At 42.0% G+C, this 20491-nt stretch overlaps 1 protein-coding gene across 1 annotated transcript; it reads right to left on the bottom strand.

Annotated features, from left to right (window-relative positions):
* Nucleotides 1-721: 721 nt before the first annotated feature.
* On the bottom strand, nucleotides 722-7967 carry LOC148089516 (epidermal growth factor-like protein 6). The gene is made up of 7 exons (XM_087786063.1): nucleotides 7948-7967; nucleotides 6292-6395; nucleotides 5444-5536; nucleotides 5247-5369; nucleotides 4980-5096; nucleotides 2485-2619; nucleotides 722-1274 (listed from the first exon to the last, which is right to left on the bottom strand). The coding sequence occupies exons 1-7, from the start codon at nucleotides 7965-7967 to the stop codon at nucleotides 1048-1050; spliced, it is 819 nt and encodes a 272-aa protein (XP_087642189.1). The 3' UTR covers nucleotides 722-1047.
* Between the last annotated feature and the right edge of the window lie 12524 nt (nucleotides 7968-20491).

Here is a 20491-nt window from a genome sequence, read left to right as displayed (position 1 = left end):
TTTCCTCCCACAGTCCAAAAACATACAGAGGTTGATTGAAAACGTTGGGAAAATTGTCCATAGGTATGACAGTGTGTGTGTGAATGGTTGTGTGTCTTTGTGTGCCCTGTGACAGACTGGCGTCCTGTCCAGGGTGTCCCCTGCCTCTCGCCCTATGATACTGGGATAGGCTCCAGTCTCCCCGCGACCCCGGGATAAAGCGGTAGACGATGAATGAATCACTGTAACACTAATATTTTGAAGAGTAAAATCTTATAATAATAATAATTACCGTATTTTCCGTACTATAAGTCACTCCGAGTACAAGTCGCAGCAGCCGTAAAATGCATAATAAAGAAGGAAAAAACATATATAAGTCACAATGGAGTATAAGTCGCATTTTTGGGGGAAATTTATTTGATAAAATCCAACACCAAGAACGGACATGTCATCTTGAAAGGCAATTTAAAATAAAAATAGAATAGAGGCAACAACAGGCTGAATAATTGTACGGTATATGCTTACGTTACATGACACGACTGAGAACGTGCCTGGTATGTTAACATAACATATTAAGAGTTATTCAGAGAACTATAGCATAAATAACATGCTAAGAAGTTTACCAAACCATCCGTGTAACTCCAAATAACTCAAATTCAATAAAATCTTCATCCTCGGTGTCACTTTTCAACAACTCCGCTAACTCCGGAGGTAGACGATGCGGTTTAGTGTGAAAATAACATGTGAAATGATAAACCGGTAATAATGTGTTAATAATTTCACACATAAGTCGCTCCAGAGAATAAGTCGCACCCCCGGCCAAACTATGGAAAAAACTGCGACTTATAGTCCGGAAAATACGGTAGTAATAAAGTTATTTATACAAACCCATAAAGCTTGTTTAATGTGTCGTAAAAGTAGGGTGTGTAGTTCCGTCATCAGGGTGAACTAGTACATCAGGCTACTTCCTGATGGTTGATATTGTTTCCGGTTCTCAACGACCTTTAGAAAGTTTTCTACGATGACGAATATAAAATTATCTAAAATCTTTGTCTCGTTTGAAGCCCGTCAGTGGTGTTCAGAGTCTTTGTTAGCAGGTGGAATGAGTTTGGTCCTTTTTGAGAGTTTGTAGTTGAAGTACATCGCGGACTGGATTCGGGAGGCCGCCGTGGGCCGGCAGGCGTACCCGGTCCCGGCGTAGCCCTCCGAACACCGGCAGGTGTAGGAGCCGTCGGTGTTGACGCACCTAGCGTAGCGGCTGCATCGGTGAGACCCCGTCAGACACTCGTCTTGATCTGCGAAGAAGGGGAGAGTCGATCGTTTCTCTCGACGATTCTCAGCATTGTTTTCAATCAAGTAAAAAAAACGATACTCTTGGACCGTCTTTCCTTCGTAGGACGTATATTTACAGGTTCCAGAGCGGCATTACATAAGAGCAAGAGGGTGCATGGTTAATCTGAAACCTGCTTAAAAGATATTCTGCACATCACAAGGATGAAAATGGAGAACATGGTGTGGGTGAGCCCACCACCGAGTGGGTGAGTCATTTGAGCTACAGCCTATATATCGTGCACTGCCAAACACATCCTCACATGATCCCTCTGTGTGTGTTCGTGTGTGTGTGTGTGTGTCTATTAAGAAAGACGAGCCGAACATGTGGGCCTGGGCTGCGTTGTCATTTACAGCGTCAATAAAGACCAGATTTCGCAGCAGCTGAAAAAGTCCAACATATAACCCACAAAGTGGCTTAATGTCGGCAGTTAACAAATTCCAAAGTACGTGTAAAAATACCTTTTTTTTAAAAACATTAGGAGGAAAATACAGTTATATCCTACGCTAACAAGGTCTCGGCATTTTTAAGACAAATTTAAGACGTTTACATTGTATAATGAATACACTGTACACAGCGCTTTGTGACCTTGGTCTAGAAAGGCGCTATACAAATAGATATTATTATTATTTTAAATGTAAAATTGTTTCCACCCAATTCTGATGCTTTGAATCCTAATCTTCCAATTTAAAGATTTTTAAACATTAAAGTGGAGTCACAGATTTTTCTACCGGTGCAATTTTTTCGCAAATATTTCTTCCCATTCTTACTTCATTATGAGTTCTGTTTACTACTGATGGTCTGATGAAGCTTCATGAAGCAGTGTCATTATGTTCAGAGTCCACTAGATGGCGGTCTCTGCACTATTTTCCTTTCGTTTTGAACAACTGTTCTAATAAAACATCATTTTTAAACTGATGGCGCCACCTACTGACCTCTTAACAACATGACACTGTTTCATGAAGCTTCATCAGCGCATCACTACAATTTACTAGAGATGCGCTGATGAAGCTTCATGAAACAGTGTCATGTTGTTCAGAAGTCAGTAGGTGGCGCCATCAGCTCAAAAATGATCAGCCCATCACTTTCGACAGCTGGCTCGTCCAGTTCCTCTACACATTTGTTTGAAATCTATTGGTTGAAGCATCTTCGATCTGTTTGAAATTATTTCGTACCTCGACACCGCGCTGATCCCTGGAAGGTCCCCAACACGAAGCCACCCCGGCACACACAGACGAAGCTGCCAAAGGTGTTCTTGCAAGTCTTCCTCGACGAACAAACCTCAGCGACTTGCTGACACTCGTCCACATCTGCAACACGACAAAAAGCGCTAGCAGGTAATTTTGCACACCCTGGTCCTCGTCCGTCCAGATAAATGATAAAAAACACATCAGAAGAACTAGCTTCTTTTATGTTTTTTTTCCTGCTTTGTGCTCAAAACAACACTTACCTCCAAAATGACATGGTCGCTAATAACTACTTTGACCAAGTCTTGCTTTGTACCGACACTTTGAAATGTCTTCTCACCCTCATGTTGACCAAGGGTTAGGATTATTTTCGATTAGAGTAATCCGATCTTTTTGGGAGTTATAGGCAATATATATATATATATGTCACAGTAGAGACTGGACAAAACATTGTTATGATAATTATATTATATAATTAGCCTTAGCTAAGTGATAGTTCACCTAAAATTTTTAATAATTAGGGATACAATTGTAAAAATAGTGAGTAGTATATAGCATATGTTTGACATCTAAGTGCAAGAAAAACATGTTACAATATGTATTAACAGAGGGGTTATCAGATATCTAAAACTAATATGAAATTTTAGGTATGAAATGATTCAGTATATTTTCCAGAACATTTTGATGCAATCCGAATTTCTCCTATTATAATTGGAGATTGTCCTGGTAGAATTCCAAATATTAGTAGAATCTGGAATAGTACCAGTAGAGATTGGAACCCAAATATTCATATCCCGATTCACTAGAAGAATTCCAATCTCTACTGGTAGAGTTCCGGACTCTCCTGGATTCCAGTCTCTACTGTGACATATGTGTGTATATATATATATATATATATATATATAAAAGAAACACTTAAACTCCCAGTTTTTCAGATTTCTCAGATCCAGCTCCAACTTGGGCACATTGTAAGTGTCAGTTGATGTTTTTAAGTGTCTTTTTGAACGAAGATGAAGACGAGTTATCGTTACATTTTGCTTGTAATTTCAAAGTCGACATGAGGGCAAGTAGAAACTAAGTGAAATTTGAATTGTGGGTGAACCATCACTTTAACGTCAGCTCCTGAACTTGGTCTAAAATTTCACAAAAGTCCAGTAAGACTAACCAAATAAAACGCCTTTGAAAGTTGTGTTCTTCCAAGTGAAAGTATAAATTTGGCTGAGGCAGAGCATCATGTTGGAGTCATGGCTGGTGTTAACGTGGAAGAAATGAGCTAAGAGAAGAAAGCTGACTAATGTGTCTTGTAAATAAGTGAGACTCGTTGGTATCACAGCAGGGGACAAGGAACAGTTAAGCAACACGTTCCCATTACATAAAGCAAGAAACATTTAAGTCCAAAAGGTGGAGGGAAAAAAAAAGGGATACAGAGGTTTGACTTCCCTAAAATTAAATGTACGTAAGAGTTCTCCTGAACAGTGGGACGAATTAAAAATGTTCGTTAAGTCGACTTCCTTCAACTGCTTATTTGATTATAGCTGTTGATAATCTGACGATAATAATAGGTTTGAAATGAAGCTATAATAATAAAACAATTAGACTGCGGTGAATTTCCAGTTATTTATTTTTTAAACTAAAAAAGAGATAAATGATGTAGGGCGACTCCTCATCTGGGGTTAAAGGTAGTGATGGTTTAATGGAGCTTCATTAAACAGAGTCCACTAGATGGCGATCTCTGCACCATTTTCCTTTGTTTTGAACAGCTGTTCTAATGAAACATAACATCATATTTAAACTGATGGCGCCACCTACTGACCTCTAAACAACATGATACTGCTTCATGAAGCTCCATCAGACCATCACTGGTTAAAGGCGATAAAACTTCAGTCTGTAACTGAACCAAGCTTTTGGAGGGAATTCTTAGGTGCGGCCATCTTGAATGAATCGTTTATTTCCACTTCTTTCTTTTATATTAATTCAGGAATACTCTTAGATATGAATGTAGTAAAAGAGAAATGCCAGGAAAAAAAAATCACCATGTATGGCAAAAGTAAAAGTAGTTTTCTCTAGTGTTTTTTTTCGACAGGATTTGTATTTATTAATAAAGTCTGTATGACTTCCAGTCATACTGCAGCCAGCCTCAAGTGGACACTTTAAGAACTGCAACTTTTTGTAATGGCTTCACTTTTATCGATAAGTGACACCATAAACCAGATGATTGAAATCAAACATTCGGGTTTATTGTCCTTATCTGGAGCCTCTGAAGAGTCGTGGAATCCCATATGGAGTAGAAATAGTTTTTCCGCATGTAGGATAAACAAGGTCAAAATAAATGCCTGTGTGAGTTCGATAAATACTTGAAGTCAAGGCTGATGTGTGAGAACGAAGGGATGGAAGGTCCATATATTGGTAATACGACTTGGTACGTAGGAGTCTGATACTGTGGCCTCGAAAAAACTCCATGAAAGCGTTTTATGAACACTCACCTTCACAGGTTTTGTTGTCAGCTGCCAGGCGGAGGCCGATCGGGCAAACACAACGAACCTCTCCCATTTGTAGCCGACAACCGAACTGGCAGCGAGCAGACGAACAGGAGGTCTCTCCTGGAAAACATACCGCGTACCGGACACATTCCAAATATCTTTAACCGAAGCCATTTGCACAGAATAGGAATGAAAAATGCACCTTAGTACTTAACTGATGCAAAGATACGATCAAAAACAAGCAGCGTGTTGACGATGGCAGTTACTCACCGGTGCAGGCGACTCCGTCGGAGCTCAGGGTGTAACCCGGGTCACAGTAGCAGCGATAGCTTCCGGGCGTGTTCATGCAACGCTGAGAACACGGTCGCTCCACGAAGCCGCACTCGTTCACATCTGGACCCAACAGAGTCTCGCGATATCAAGCGAGACGATAAAAAAATATCTGAATGTTTCGAGCGCGGTAATACCTTGATCACAGAGCGGTCCCGTGAATCCTCTGGAGCACGAGCATTTGTCCGGATGAACGCAGCCTCCGTGCACACAAGGGACCTCGCAAATAGCTGTGGAATACATGCCGATCAGATCCATTATACTCTGTTGTATTTAGAATGTGTCAAATCATAACACCCCGAGTCACAGTGAGCACACGTTTAGCGACAGTACGGATGAGCAACTTTCTTTTAACAGGCAGAAACCTCAAGCAGAACCAGACTGAGTGAACGGCCTTTAGCTGTGACATGTTTCGTATACTTTTATACTGTTATATATATATATATGGTTAGCGCGGTCGCCTCACATCAAGAAGGTTGCCGGTTTGACTCCAGGCCGAGACAACCCTTCTGTGTAGAGTTTCAATGTTCTCCCTGTGATGCCTAGGTTTCCTCCGGACACTCTGGTTTCCTCCCACAGTCCAAAAACATAGAGGTTGATTGAAAACTTTGAGAAATTGTCCGTAGGTATGACTATTTGTATGGTTGTGTGTTTTTGTGTGCCCTGTGACAGACTGGCGTCCTGTCCAGGGTGTCCCCTGCCTCTCGCCCTATGATACCGGGATAGGCTCCAGTCTCCCCGTGACCCCGAGATAAAGCAGTAGAAAATGAATGAATATATATATATATATATATATATATATATATATATATATATATATATATACACACACACAGACACAACTAAACTTGCAACACAAGTGGAAAATTAACTTGATTTGTGTAATAGAAGTCTTGGTCGGCCTCACGTTCATCACTCTAGATCTTTCTTCCCTCATGACCTCTGACCTCATCCCTGCCGACACACGGACTCAGGAGTCACTCACGCTGACAAATTCCATTTAAATTCCTCCAACCCTGACAGCAGGAGGTCGTCCGACCAAAGCGACACAGCCCCGGCCGGGATCCTTCCAGAGCCAGCTCCACCGGCCTGAAGACGAGAAAATCATGTAAGTAACCCATGACTGTGTGTTTATTAAAAGAAAAACACAAAATCATTCACAGGTATTTATAAATGTAAGTCTTCATTTTTGTTGTAATGAATTTATTCTGATACATATTTCAAAGAAGTCGCCTTTATCACATGGTTTAAAAACAGTATACATCGTAAGGAAAGTTAATCAGTATCTATACTTTCAAGAAGTGTAATCTTAAACAAACAGATGGATAAACCAACATCCTTCAGGTCAGGGAGCACCGAGTGACCCTCCAAGAAACACATGGCAAAAGCACACACTGGGGTCAGGTCGGGTAGAGTAAAAAAATAAAATATTAATAGATAATTAATAGATATAGAGAGAACGAATTGATCAATAAAAGTGGATTCATTGAAAAGTTAATGTCGATGGATGAATTTAAAATAAATTATTATTTGTGTTGGATTTGATCATTTTTGGCAACTACTGTACTAAAAAAAAATAATTACATAATACCATTCCTCATTATGAATACAAAAGTATTCCTAAAGGTAAATGAAAGTGTTGTTTTAAGTGTTAAAAAATAGATGTTCGACTCTATTGTATCAATTGTGTGTGTATTTGTACAAAACTTTTTTCATTTAAATATTTACATTAGAAAATGATCTTAAGCTCCGCCCACTGAAAACACTTATCTGACATTAATCTGGAGGTGAAATCTAGTTTATTATAACCACGCCCACCATGCTGTGATTGGTCAAAGATCAAGATGTTGTCACTGTGTGTCATCAATCTCGGAAGTCTCCACCTCCAAGGGACTCGTTGTATAAACAAAGCGGTGCCTGATTACAGCTGGCTGGAGGAGGAGTGAAGCCGTTGTTACGTCATAATGGACTCTGCTCTTGTAACCTCTCGTTCGCCCAGATTTCAGACAGAGGAGAACTTTATAAAGTAATAAGTTCAAAACATGGTCATGATGAGAGACTTACTGCATCTTGGAGATGAAGAATTCAAAATTTGAAACATGTGAGTGAGTCAGGAGAGTTTAGTTTCACATTAGTTTATTTTAAATCTTTGATAAAAATGACACGTTATATTTTAATTTTTAGATTATTTTTTCTAATGTGATCATATTTTATAATTTACTGCTATCCCATAATTACATCATACTCGCATAGAAGATCATAAATATTTTACTTCTATAAGACATTAAAACGGCATCTTTAATGAATAGTCTTGGGCAAAAAAAAAAAAAAAGTACACCGATGGTTTTACTCCAAGTGTTCCCATCTAAAAAACAGAGATGTGTATTCCTGGAAACCATTGAAGGGGAGACAAACATCACAGCGACTCATTAAAACATTCTGCCCTGAACAATAAAGCTCAGACGAAGAAGAGGAGACGGAGTGTTAAACTTGTAACTGTTGTTAAATCTTTTTATACCCACCATGAAATATGAAGCTACTAACTAATCACAGGCTCATGTCAGATGATCCTGCTGGAGGCCACCAACGGTGTCTTGACATTCAATACGTCGGAGCTGGAGTGTGGAAAATAAATCCTTACCTTCCTCCGCGATCGGCCATGGAGAGAATGATTAAACGCACCGTCATGAGGATTTTTAGTTTGATCATTTTTTTGTCCTTTTTAGCCGTCACCATCCATCAGATACTTCAAGAGGACCGCGGGTTTAAAAGCCGTCGAGCAAATGTGCGCCCATTGTCTGAAGCCACCTGAGAGTGTGTGAACCGTGGAGCCAGGGGTCGCACGGTGTAATTGGAGGGTGCGGAGTGGGAGGTGTGACAGCTCACCTGTGTGCAAAAGACTGGAGACGGTGGGAAACTAAACAAGGAGGCCGGTCGCGTGACTTGAAAGCGGTGGAAACGAAGATTTCGTCACCAAATTGTCAAACTGAATTCTGTGGCAAAACCTTCAAAAACATCTCGTCCAGTTAAAGTAATGGTGCAGATATTTAAAAAAATAAACTCATCTACCTTTTTCTGCCAATTCAATGTCCAGGTGCTGTTAACTAGTTTGTTAGGTATTAAATGTTATGCATGGTTTTAATCAAGAATCATGCAAACAAATAAAAGGTAAACCAGAATCTTTAAACTAGCTTTCTATCTGAAGAAAATCACTTTCAAACCTTCTTTCTCGCTCACCCTGTAGTCCAAACATGAGGTCCTGTCTCACTGAACTTTTATTTCTGCCCCAAATTTACACGCTATATACAACAGGAAGGCTTTTATTTTATTTTTACAAACCTTGTTTAATCTTGCGGTTGTTCAGGAGTTTCTGCACTGAATGCAACTCTTGAAAGATGTCATCACGATATAAACTAGGCGGAACCCGAGTGCAGGTGAGAGTAACCAGCAGACGACACATTTAATAAATAAGACGAAAACAATACTTTACAAAGAAAACCAGAGTCGAAAAAAATCTCCAAAAACGTCTACCGAACGGGGGAATAAAACAGGAGACAAAGAAAACAACAGGTAACCTAGAAACAGAAAATAAAACAAGGAGGTCAAAACACTTGCTGAACAACAACAAACTAAAGTACTCGGGTACAGGGGCAAAGGGTTTATAAAAAATGCAAAATTTCCAACAAGAATAATCCAAAGGCGGGTATGAAGAAGCTAACTACAAACCGGTGCATAGTTGTTATTTTTTTTTTTTTTTTTTTTTATATGTCACACAGGTCTGAACTCAGGTGGCTGAAGTAGGGGTCTTGATCACTCATGAGGTCCAGCTGTGTGCCATAAGTGGAGTGGGGGGGAAGAAAACAGGAAGTGAGAGAACAAAATAAAACCAAAAATAAAAGTGAAAACATAACAGATTTGTGGGAATATGTTGATAAACCTTCAATGGGTTTTTGGTAAGCTTTAATGGTCGCTTTCTGCATTTCTTGAGGTAGGTTTGGATCATAAGCCAGGACAAGTTTACAGGCAAAATTCAGTATAGACACATTATAGAATATAAAATATACAATAGGTACCAAGAAGAGCTCAAGAAAAAGGACTAGTCAGGGCGCAAAGGTGGACAACAAAGAGCATAAAGGGCCACGAGATAACAAGGCTAGGACTGAAAGAGTAGGACCTGACAAAGGGATGTGCTGGAGGATGGTATAAAAGGGAAAGACAGGTTGAATCCCAAATAGAACACTTGGCTAACGTAAGGCTCGAGGTCCTGAGGCAGCCAAGGCTCGAAATGCGAACCACAAGGAGACGAAGGAAAGGTGAGGGTCATCGAGGGAAGAATATAACAGGTGCGCTGAGAGGGAATCTAGACCAACAATGGTTGGTGAACTCTTGGTCACCTTGACCAAGAGACAACACAGGGGATACTACAAATACATTTGTTTTCCGGCTTTGGGTCACCTTGACCAAGAGACAACACAGGGGATACTACAAACACATTTGTTTTCAGGCTTTGGGTCACCTTGACCTAGAGATAAAACAAGGGATATTACAAACAAATTTGTTTTCAGGCTTTGGGTCACCTTGACCCAGAGATAAAACAAGGGATATTACAAACACATTTGTTTTCAGGCTTTGGGTCACCTTGACCCAGAGATAAAACAAGGGATATTACAAACACATTTGTTTTCAGGCTTTGGGTCACCTTGACCCAGAGATAAAACAAGGGATATTACAAACACATTTGTTTTCAGGCTTTGGGTCACCTTGACCCCTTGACAACGAAAGTGATACTACAAACACATTTGTTTTCGGGCCTTCAGGTCACCTTGATCCAGAGACAACAAAAGGGGTACTACAAACACATTTGTTTTCGGGCCTTCAGGTAACCTTGATCCAGAGACAACACAAGGGGTACTACAAACACATTTGTTTTCGGGCCTTCAGGGTTGCCTTGATCCAGAGAAAACAAACACATTTTTCTCTGGGCCTTCAGGTCACCTTGACCCAAAGATAACACAAGGGATGCTAACACACACATTTTTTTCTGGGCCTTCAGGTAACCTTGACCCAGAGACAACACAAGGGATGCCACAAAAACATTTGTTTCCGGGCCTCGGTTCACCTTGACCCAGAGAAAGCACAAGGGATACTACAAACCCATTTAGTTTCGGGCCTTCGGGTCACGAGACAACACAAGGGTTAACCAGTTGGACTTCTGCGCTCTGTGGTCGACCCTCTTCTCGGAAGTTGAGTTTATCTTTCTGCGAAAAGTGACGACACTTTATCCATTTTAACATGTGAAAAGTGGCAGAAAGACAAGTGCTTCGCTGCGATCTGAGAGCCAGAAGAGAGCTGGCAGCCTCCGAGGGCTCGTCCTTTGAAGCTTTAACTATTACCAGCACTGATCACAACGCAATCATTTGTAGGGGGGGGGCGGGGTGGTGGGGGGACTTGTCAGAGCCCCTGGTGGTCCGCTCACTAAGCAGAAACACACTCGTACATGTCGCCTTATCACATCTGCCCCGGGAGGAGAGCGCTGTAAGAGAATTAAAAACCGTGTATTAACTCGGCGCAGATGCCGGAATCAAAGAGGACCGAACCGCTCCCCGACATCTAGATCCCGCTCGCAATTGACACCTCATTGGTGCCAATAATAAAAGGTAAAAAAAGGTTGGCAGGTTGGCTTCAAAACCCTTTGGCTAATGACACCATTACTGTGGGTTTCGGGGGCCCCCCGGGCTCCTCAAGTGCACCCGCAGCTTTTTGTACTCTCACGTTAGTAGTTGTCGAGTGTGTGATTATATGTGCGGCGGTCGGGTGGGGGGGGGGGGTGCGGAGGGCGTCTGATAACTAGTGCGCATTAAAGTTCAGCCTTAGCCACGGCTTGTTTTTTTTTGTGTGTGTAAAACTTCTGTGATTGCGGTGAAAAGAAGTTGCCAAAAAAAAAAAAAAAGCCCCTGTGTCTCGAATTAGCGGCGAAACCTCCCGCTGTCTCTGTCGTGTACGCTGAAATTAAACTTAATCCGGCTAAAGTGGGGTTTGCAGGAGGGAGAAGAAGAAAAAATGAAAGTAGCTATCAAGGACGACACCGCACGAGGAACCGGCTCGGTGTGTGGCAAGTGCAGCAGATGATCGGAGGATCAGGATTTCAAATGTGTCTGCATCAAATCTCCAGATCCTCCTCCTCCTCCTCCTGGCCTGACCACATGAGAGGTGAAACGCATTGGTGGTCTTTTTATTCTTAAACGTGCAGGGGATGAATCACAAAAGGGATCAGATGTCGCCCGCCCCCCCACCTGCTCCGATAATATAACACATCCATCATAAGTGGGTCGCGGTCGGACGTCCCGGTGTGAAAATAAGATTTCTGTGTTGGTGGTCAATCGCAATAGGGGGGAGCCTCGGATATTATTATTGACCGACGCACCGGGTCGGACCACCGGAACGGATGAAAAGAAACACGTATTTCTATGATCATTTTTTTCGACCCTTTAATTGGTCAGGGTTTCCTGGACAAGCACAAACATTTCCTGTCTCGAAAAAACTAAATTGTCTTCATTATAATATTTCTACTGGAGTCTGCGATGTTTCTCTTGACTTGACTTAACTCGCTTGGATGTTTTATTCCTCTGTAGGTTTGTTGGTTTGTAAGTTTTTGAAAAATTCTCTTCTTTTTTTTTAGGTAGTTCCCTGTTGGGGTCAGCCTGAGCTACTTTGGGGGTGATGCTTAAGAGGTATCCTGGACTGGGCACCAGTCCACTGAGTACATTAAGACACAATATTAACACAACAAACACACATTCAGAAAATAAATCCTGCTATGATAGTAAGTAAGTAAGTAATATTTGTATTTTTCACAGACCAGGGGCCACAAAGCACTTGAACAACAGAACAATACACAGTTTAGGTGGAGTCTACTGATTCCTTCAAGAAACATCTTAAGACATTTTTATTCTTTCAGGCTATTCCTTGATTTTCTGGAACTCCTGTTGTTTCTCGATGTTATCTTAACCCTTTAAGTACCGTATTTTCCAGGCTTTAAGTCGCAGTTTTTTTCATAGTTTGGCCGGGGTTGCGATTTATACTCTGGAGCAACATATGTGTGAAATTATTAACACATTATTACCGGTATATCATTTCACATGTTATTTTCACACTAAACCACAAGAGGGCGCTCTAGGCCTGTGTTGATAATTTAGACGTAGAAGAGGAAGCGCCGCATCTTCTACCTACGGAGTTAGCGGAGTTGTTTAAAAGTGACACCGAGGATGAAGATTTCATTGGATTTGAGTTCTTTGGAGTTACACGGATGGTTTGGTAAACTTCTTAGCATGTTATTTATGCTATAGTTATCTGAATAACTCTTGATATGTTATGTTAACATACAAGGCACGTTCTCAGTCGTGTCATGTAACGTAAGCATACCGTACAATTATTCAGCCTGTTGTTGCCTCTATTCTATTTTTATTTTAAATTGCCTTCCAAGATGACATGTCTGTTCTTGGTGTTGGATTTTATCAAATAAATTTATATTATACTCCAGTGCAACTTATATATGTTTTTTCCTTCTTTATTATGCATTTTATGGCTGGTGCGACTTGTACTCCGGAGCGACTTATAGTCCTGAAAATACGGTATATATTTTATTGAGTATTGTTTTAATTGTTTCATCGTTTGTGACCCTGGTCTGGAAAAATGCTCTATAAATACAATTACTTACTTACTGACAGTTAAAATAGTGAACTTGCCGTAATAAAAATGGCTTCGTTGCCAGTATTGTGTGCGTTTATTTGTCATCTTGGTCTCGAGAGTCCTTGGTCCAGGACTAACCCGTCTTGGTCCCTTTTCTTGAATGTTTATGGTCTGTTTTAGTCTCGGGTTGTCACCGTCTTGGCTGGTCTGACTGACCAAGTAATGATGAACACTTGTTGTTTCTCTTAATTTAGCTGATTTGTTCTTTTCATTATATGAATTCTAACGGTCGGCTTTGCTTTAGCCTGACTTCTCCACAACACAACTGATGGACCCGACTCCATTCAAGACATCCCACAAAGTAACCCAGTCACACCTGAGAGATGAAAGTCAGGTGAAAACCTCTGAAAAAACCCACTAAAAAGCTCACACTGATGAAGAAACTTTGAAGAAACTGCAAGACAAGTTTTCAGATATTTCTAAGCTGTTTGTTCAGCAAGTTGTTCCACATGTATCATTCATAGTTTTGATGCCAGGCATGAAAATAAAGTAAACACATAGGTCCAAACATTAAGCCTGTAAGAACACCTATAAGAACACAGAACCACAACAGCATACACGTGTCGGTGGAAATTAAAACAACACCGAAGAAGTCAAAAAGAGAAGGGGAGGCGGGTCGCTGGTTAATGTTTTCAACAGACGACCATTTGCGAAGGGGGTCAGAGTTCAGAGGGAGCCTCGGAAAGTAGCTTTCAGGTGTGAATAAGGTCGACAAGCCGAAGGTCGCAGGTCATTAGGAGAGACACCTTGCGAGGAAACCGGCGAGATGTCAGAGGTGGACGGTTGTTCCAGAGGAAACATGTGGCAGATCAAGCTGAGACTGATGAGTGTGACGTGCCGAGGTGATCCCGCGGCGGTTCAGTGCAGCTCGCACATAGAACTAACAGTCAAAGTGCGTTCCAAACGACAAAATCTTTTTTGATGAAGGGCCACAAATGGTCCCCAAGATGAACGCAACTGATCTAACGCTTTCAAATAAGTCTGTTGTCCTCAAACTATATATATATATATATATACATCTCATATGTTGAACATTTTCTTCTTCTCCCTCCAAAAACCCTTTCATACCCAACACTACACCTGACAACACTTGTTAGGAAAAGGAAGTACATGGTGTGCAAGGAGGTGACGCATCCATTCGACACAGAGCTTCAAAGAGATTATAGGCTTCACGCCGAACAGAAGCTTGCGTACCCCCACCAAAAAAAAAAAAAAAGGATTAGGCAGCACCTCCAAAAAAAAACGACAACAACCAAGTGGTTCTGAGAGAAATTATTTGTCTTATTAGGGAATTGTGGGGGAAAAATCGACATAACAAACCCTTGATAGTTTGAAGGTTAAACTACTCTCATGTCTTTCAGTCCAAGAGGGTCATTTATATTCCAAATTAAAGTTCTATTATTGTTCCATGTTTTAATGTTCCTTGAGGGGTTAATGTAGAAGGTGCTGGTTTCCGAAGGTGCTGCGTCCTGAGTATAGTCATGGTTAAATTTGGAAATCCGAGGTTAAAGAACGTTTCATTCGACCACGATGACCACTTGTCGTGACAAAGTCAGTCATGCGATAGGTCAACATTTAATGGGGAGATAAGAAGGTAGAAAGGGTGCACGGCGGAGCAGTAGTCGGCGTGTGACTACAGATTATCTGTAGGGATGGGTATTATAAAGTTGGTATCAAATACTGGTGCCGGAATGGTACTTCTGAAACAGTGTCGGTTCTTAATCCATTTTTCAAAAACAGTGCTTAAAGGGCACCTAATGTGCTGATTTAAGTGTGTCTTTAATTGTTCTAGGACCTCTAATGTATTATCAGTATGTTTCTTTTTGTACAAAACTCTCATTTAATAAAGATATTTACATTAGAAAATCCGCTTAAGCCCCGCTCACTGAAAATGTGCCGTTTTGGCAGGAGAACAATGCTGTGTCTCAAATCGCATACTTGCTTAGGTAGTATTTTTAGTGCGTAAGTGCATCTCAATTCTTAGTATGCGAAATTTAGTGCGCCATGCACACTAAATTGGCGTACTAAAACGCCCACAAAACTGAGTATGGTTCGATGGACACTATCTACCCTAAACAGCTCCATCTTAGTGACATTGTAAACAGAAGTTACGTCATATATATACATGTATATTCATATACATTCAGGTGTATTTTCACCCAGCAGTAAGAGGATGACACGTCTTTGCTGCTGATACCAGCTTAAATATCTCGCGAATATTTCGATTCTCATACTTTTTCTTTATTTCTTTTTCCAAACTTGCAAAACGTGCTGCCAGCAGGTGGCGATAGCGTTCAAACAGCTGGTTGTACTCATCGTTAAATAGTAGTAGAAGAAGAAGCTGTCAAAACTCCTGTTTTGTACATTAAAAACGAATAATAAAAAAAGGTTTGCTGCTTAATGCGCACATTACAAAAACTCCTAAAGGCAGAAGTAACTCTCACCATGTTTACATAAATATTTATTTTGTTTCACAATTAACATGTAGGTTCTTAACTGATTTAGGGCTTCTAGGGGAGGACATTTTCACCAGTGTGACGTCAGAATGTTTAATTTAAACCGTAATCTCATTTGGCGAGATTTAAGACGGGAGAGAACTTTATTAAGTAATAACTTCAAAACGGAGCAACGTCACGATGAATGAACTATTGCATTTTGAAGATTGAAGACATTTACAACATTAATAAGTCAGGAGAGTTTTCACATTTGGTGCCCTTTAAAGAATGAACGCAAAAAACTTCAGAGTCATAGGCTGTGTTACTTTTTGGTACTTTCGACTCACTTACTGTAGTCAGTGGGGGGGCGATGTCAGGTTGCCAATATTCCAGGACGCACACCATATATGAGCTCAAACAAACACCTTCCATCTCTTGAAATCAGTCTACTGAGGTACTTTAACTTTAGTATGTCATCTGAGGCGATTTCTTTTCTTGGAGGAAAATTGGACCAAACCAACCCAAACCGAGCACCAGTCGTCTGGCTAATGTGAAATAATTGTAGAGTGGGTCGCCGCCACCGCCGCCGCCGCTGCAGTAGTTAACCGCGTCCACCGAGCTCGGACGGTTGTTTCCAGATCTCTGCTGGATTTGAAACTCGCCTCTTAAGGCTAGAAGATGTGCACATGTGTGACTAACTCCCACCTCGGCCTCACACACATGCCCCCCAGTGTAAGCCTTGTGTTTGCAGTGAGGCGGGCCGACGTCCCTCTGTTGACTGGGGTAAGCTTCGGATGAGCCTGCAGATTAAAGCTGGAGGCCAACAGAGCGAACCTGCCAAGACGCAGCCGGTGTATACAAACACTAATAAAACAATAGTGCCACACGAGCGCTACCGTAAACTCGGCATAACTCTGTCTGAAGGGTTTCGGGATATTTTGTGTTCAGGAGATCCCACCACATGGAAAGGAATACGTAGGTGGTCCATTCCTGGCGACACCAGCTGTTTACCTAGAACCGGCCGAGGACCAACCAGAGATGACGCTGACAAAGCGCAACGTGCTAACTTTGGACGTGCACATTTATGGACAAATATGTACAGACTCTAACAAAGAGATGTGTGACACATTCAAACTTGTATACATGCACCAGACCTCCACCTCGCCACCCACACACACGGAGATCGCAGACGCCCGTGAGATCAGAACCATACCTGCTGTAGGGGATCCAGGAGTAGCCTAAACATCTGGTCTATTCAAAAGAAAACCCTCGTCAGATGGAGCGTCCTCCGTCATGAGTTCCGTTTTGGTGAAGAAAGAAGGATTTCTTTCCTCTGGTCCAGAACCGTGTGCGTGGAACCATCAGTAGATTCTGATCCACAGACCTCAGAGCCCGAGCTGGGGTGTAAGGCTGGATCAGATGTAAGGAGGAGTCTGACCATGAATAGATCTGAAAGTAAGAACCAGAATTTTAAAGTTGATCCTGAAAGAAACTGGAAGCCAGTGAAGAGCTTTAAGGATCGTAGAAATGTGAGTTCTTGTACTAGAGCAGGTCAGAATTCTCGCTGCAGAGTTTTGTATCAACTGCAGGCGAGACAAATCCTTCTTGTTAAGACATGAAAACAAACTGTTACAATAGTCCAGACGAGAAGAAACAAACGCATGGATTACAAGCTCCAGATCATGTCGTGACAACATTTTCCAAGTTTAGAGATTTTTCTCAGTTGAAGGAAACGGTTTCTGGTCAGTTTTCTGCAGTTTTGAACTAGAGACATCTCTTTGTAAAATACAACACCCAGGTTTCTCAGGCTCAGTTTGACAGACTGACATAAGTCAACCAAGTACTGACTCAACCCTGGAACCTTATCATCAGGAGCAATCAGTTTCAGTTTTGTCCACATTTAGCTGCAAAGTGTTTTCACTCAGCCATTGTTTGATTTCTAGCAAACAATTGACCAGCATTACGACTGGAGGTCCGTCAGCTGGTGCTAAATGTGATTTGGAAATACATTTGCTGGTGCTAGCGGCACCACGGCGGTTCTGGGCTAAACTTCCGTTGGTCCCTCAAGTAGCTTGTGAGTTTTCAGACTCGTGGCTCATCTAACTTGTAGGTACATACCAAAGACATTTTAGAGTCTTGCCTATATTTTTGTCATCCAACGTTGTATTTAAGACCACTATACTGGTCCAATACCAGCTGAGACGGAAACATCCCGAGACCACAAACCCTCAAGTCCAAAGCAGGACCAAGATCAAGAATAATTGAAAAAAAATCCTTCATCCAACTGCACCACACACCAGTTCTTTTAGGGGCGCAAGTTAGTGATAATGAAGCTTCATGAAGCAGTTTCATGTTGTTCAGGGGTCAGTAGGGGGCGCCATCAGTTTAAAAATGATGTTATGTTTCATTGGAACGGAAAATACTGCCATCTAGTGGACTCTGACAATAATGACACTTCTTCATGAAGCTTCATCAGTGTTCTGCAATATAGTTCTTTCAAAATAAATCCGCAAAGGTTCCAAAAACGGGATGAACTTAAAAAACCTTGTCGGTCGACGAAGAACCATCCAGGGACAAGGTTCCAGAGGAAAAACTACACAAAAACACAAAACTACGACAATCCGACCATGACTAGCGCGATTGAATGGAATGGGTTAGATTTATTTTCCAATTCTTCTTCAACACGCCTCCCCAACCTTTAGATTTTTAAACCTTTGATACAACAGATATGTTGTTAATGCTTTAAGTTCGATGTTGCTGGAAACATGTCACACCCTTCACTGCCATATAGTATCGCAACAGTTCGCTGCACTACATTGATTTTATAGATAAATGTATTGGTCTGAACGAAGCTTTAACGTGTCTCTTGTATTCCAGCAGCAGTTGAAGTTAGCGATTAGCTTGAGAAATGATTAGCCCTTGTGTTATCTCCGGGTCAAGGTGACCCGGGAAACAAATGTGTTTGGGGTATCCCTTGTGTTATCTCAGGGTCAGAGTGAACCGGGAAACAAATGTGTTTGAGGTATCCCTTGTGTTGTCTCTGGGTCAAGGTAACCCGGGAAACAAATGTGTTTGAGGTATCCCTTGCGTTGTCTCTGGGTCAAGGTAACCCGGGAAACAAATGTTTTTGAGGTATCCCTTGTGTTGTCTCTGGGTCAAGGGAACCCAGGAAACAAATGTGTTTGAGGTATCCCTTGTGTTGTCTCAGGGTCAAGGTAACCCGGGAAAAAAATGTGTTTGAGGTACCCCTTGCTTTATCTCAGGTTCAGGGTGACCCGGGAAACAAATGTGTTTGGGGTATCCCTTGTGTTATCTCAGGGTCAGAGTGAACCGGGAAACAAATGTGTTTGAGGTATCCCTTGCGTTGTCTCTGGGTCAAGGTAACCCGGGAAACAAATGTGTCTGAGGTATCCCTTGTGTTGTCTCTGGGTCAACGTAAACCGGGAAACAAATGTGTTTGAGGTATCCCTTGCGTTTTCTCTGGGTCAAGGTAACCAGGTAAACAAATGTTTTTGATGTATCCCTTGTGTTGTTTCTGGGTCAAGGGAACCCAGGAACAAAATGTGTTTGAGGTACCCCTTGCTTTATCTCAGGTTCAGGGTGACCTGGGAAACAAATGTGTTTGGGGTATCCCTTGTGTTATCTCAGGGTCAGAGTGAACCGGGAAACAAATGTGTTTGAGGTATCCCTTGCGTTGTCTCTGGGTCAAGGTAACCCGGGAAACAAATGTGTTTGAGGTATCCCTTGTGTTGTCTCTGGGTCAACGTAAACCGGGAAACAAATGTGTTTGAGGTATCCCTTGCGTTTTCTCTGGGTCAAGGTAACCAGGGAAACAAATGTTTTTGAGGTATCCCTTGTGTTGTCTCTGGGTCAAGGGAACCCAGGAAACAAATGTGTTTGAGGTATCCCTTGTGTTGTCTCTGGGTCAAGGTGACCAGGGAAACAAATGTGTTTGAGGTATCCCTTGTGTTATCTCAGGGTTAAGGTAACCCGGGACAAAAATGTGTTTGAGGTATCCCTTGTTTTATCTCAGGTTCAGGGTGACCCGGGAAACAAATGTGTTTGGGGTATCCCTTGTGTTATCTCAGGGTCAGAGTGACCCTGGAAACATATGTGTTTGAGGTATCCCTTGTGTTGTCTCAGGGTCAAGGTGAGCGACCTCCCTGGCTTCCAGAAATAGGTATGCAGTTTGTTCACCTAAGACCCAGAGACAACACAAGGGATACCTCACACACATTTGATTTCTGGGGCCTCCGGGTCACCTTGACCATGAGATCACAAGAGGGCTAAAAACCTCCACTTGATCAGAAACATTTTAAGCGTGTCACGTTCTACATTATACAAGTTATGCCAGTCTCTATTTTTGGGGCGTCCTTGACCCTGAATCTCAGACTTCTATCCAATCAGTTGAAGCTCAGTAATTGTGAAAACCTCACCATCGCTCCGTCGTAGTCGTCCTCCCTTCCTCTTCCAGCCGACAGATTGAGTCCCAGCGGGAATCTAAATTGCATCATCTTTGTGGATCCGAGTCAGCGGTCCCGGCGAAAAACCAGCTGGACGCTCAGAGGGGGAAGGTCGTCGGAGGGGTCGGCGTGAGCGCGGTCGAAACGTGCACACGTATAAAAGCAAACCCATCTCCGGGGTGGTCGCGGAGCGCTGTTTGTTTTGTCCGCGGCTAACGTTGCCACAGCACGCCATCGCCCTCAACGGGATGTGATCAGAACTGAGAGTCGTTCCGCCTCGGAGTGTCCGACGGTAAACACATGAGATCACATCACTTCGCAATCAGAGAAGACAGACACGCCACACACACACACACACACACTGATAAACGGGCTGTTAATGCTGACAAATGTTTACACGTGCGCGAGCCAAAATTCTCACATAAATCAACGCGCTGGAATTTTTGGAGGCGCTGACATTCGTCTCGAAAAAATGAACACAACAATGCCAGAATAAGGCAAACACAGATGTTACAGCGCACAATTCATCAGAAAGAAG

This window comes from Callionymus lyra, chromosome 1, assembly GCF_982586985.1.
Source record: "Callionymus lyra chromosome 1, fCalLyr1.hap1.1, whole genome shotgun sequence".
Lineage (NCBI taxonomy): Eukaryota > Metazoa > Chordata > Actinopteri > Syngnathiformes > Callionymidae > Callionymus > Callionymus lyra.
Note: the sequence above shows the minus strand (reverse complement) of the source record. Positions and strands in the feature narration are given on the sequence as shown.

Coding starts and splice junctions, on each gene's coding strand:
- LOC148089516 (XM_087786063.1), bottom strand. CDS start 7,967: ATGGCCGATCGCGGAGGAAG. Junction 5,370..5,443: donor GGGACCGCTCTGTGATCAAG/GTATTACCGCGC, acceptor TGTTGGGTCCAG/ATGTGAACGAGTGCGGCTTC. Junction 5,097..5,246: donor CGACGGAGTCGCCTGCACCG/GTGAGTAACTGC, acceptor TATGTTTTCCAG/GAGAGACCTCCTGTTCGTCT.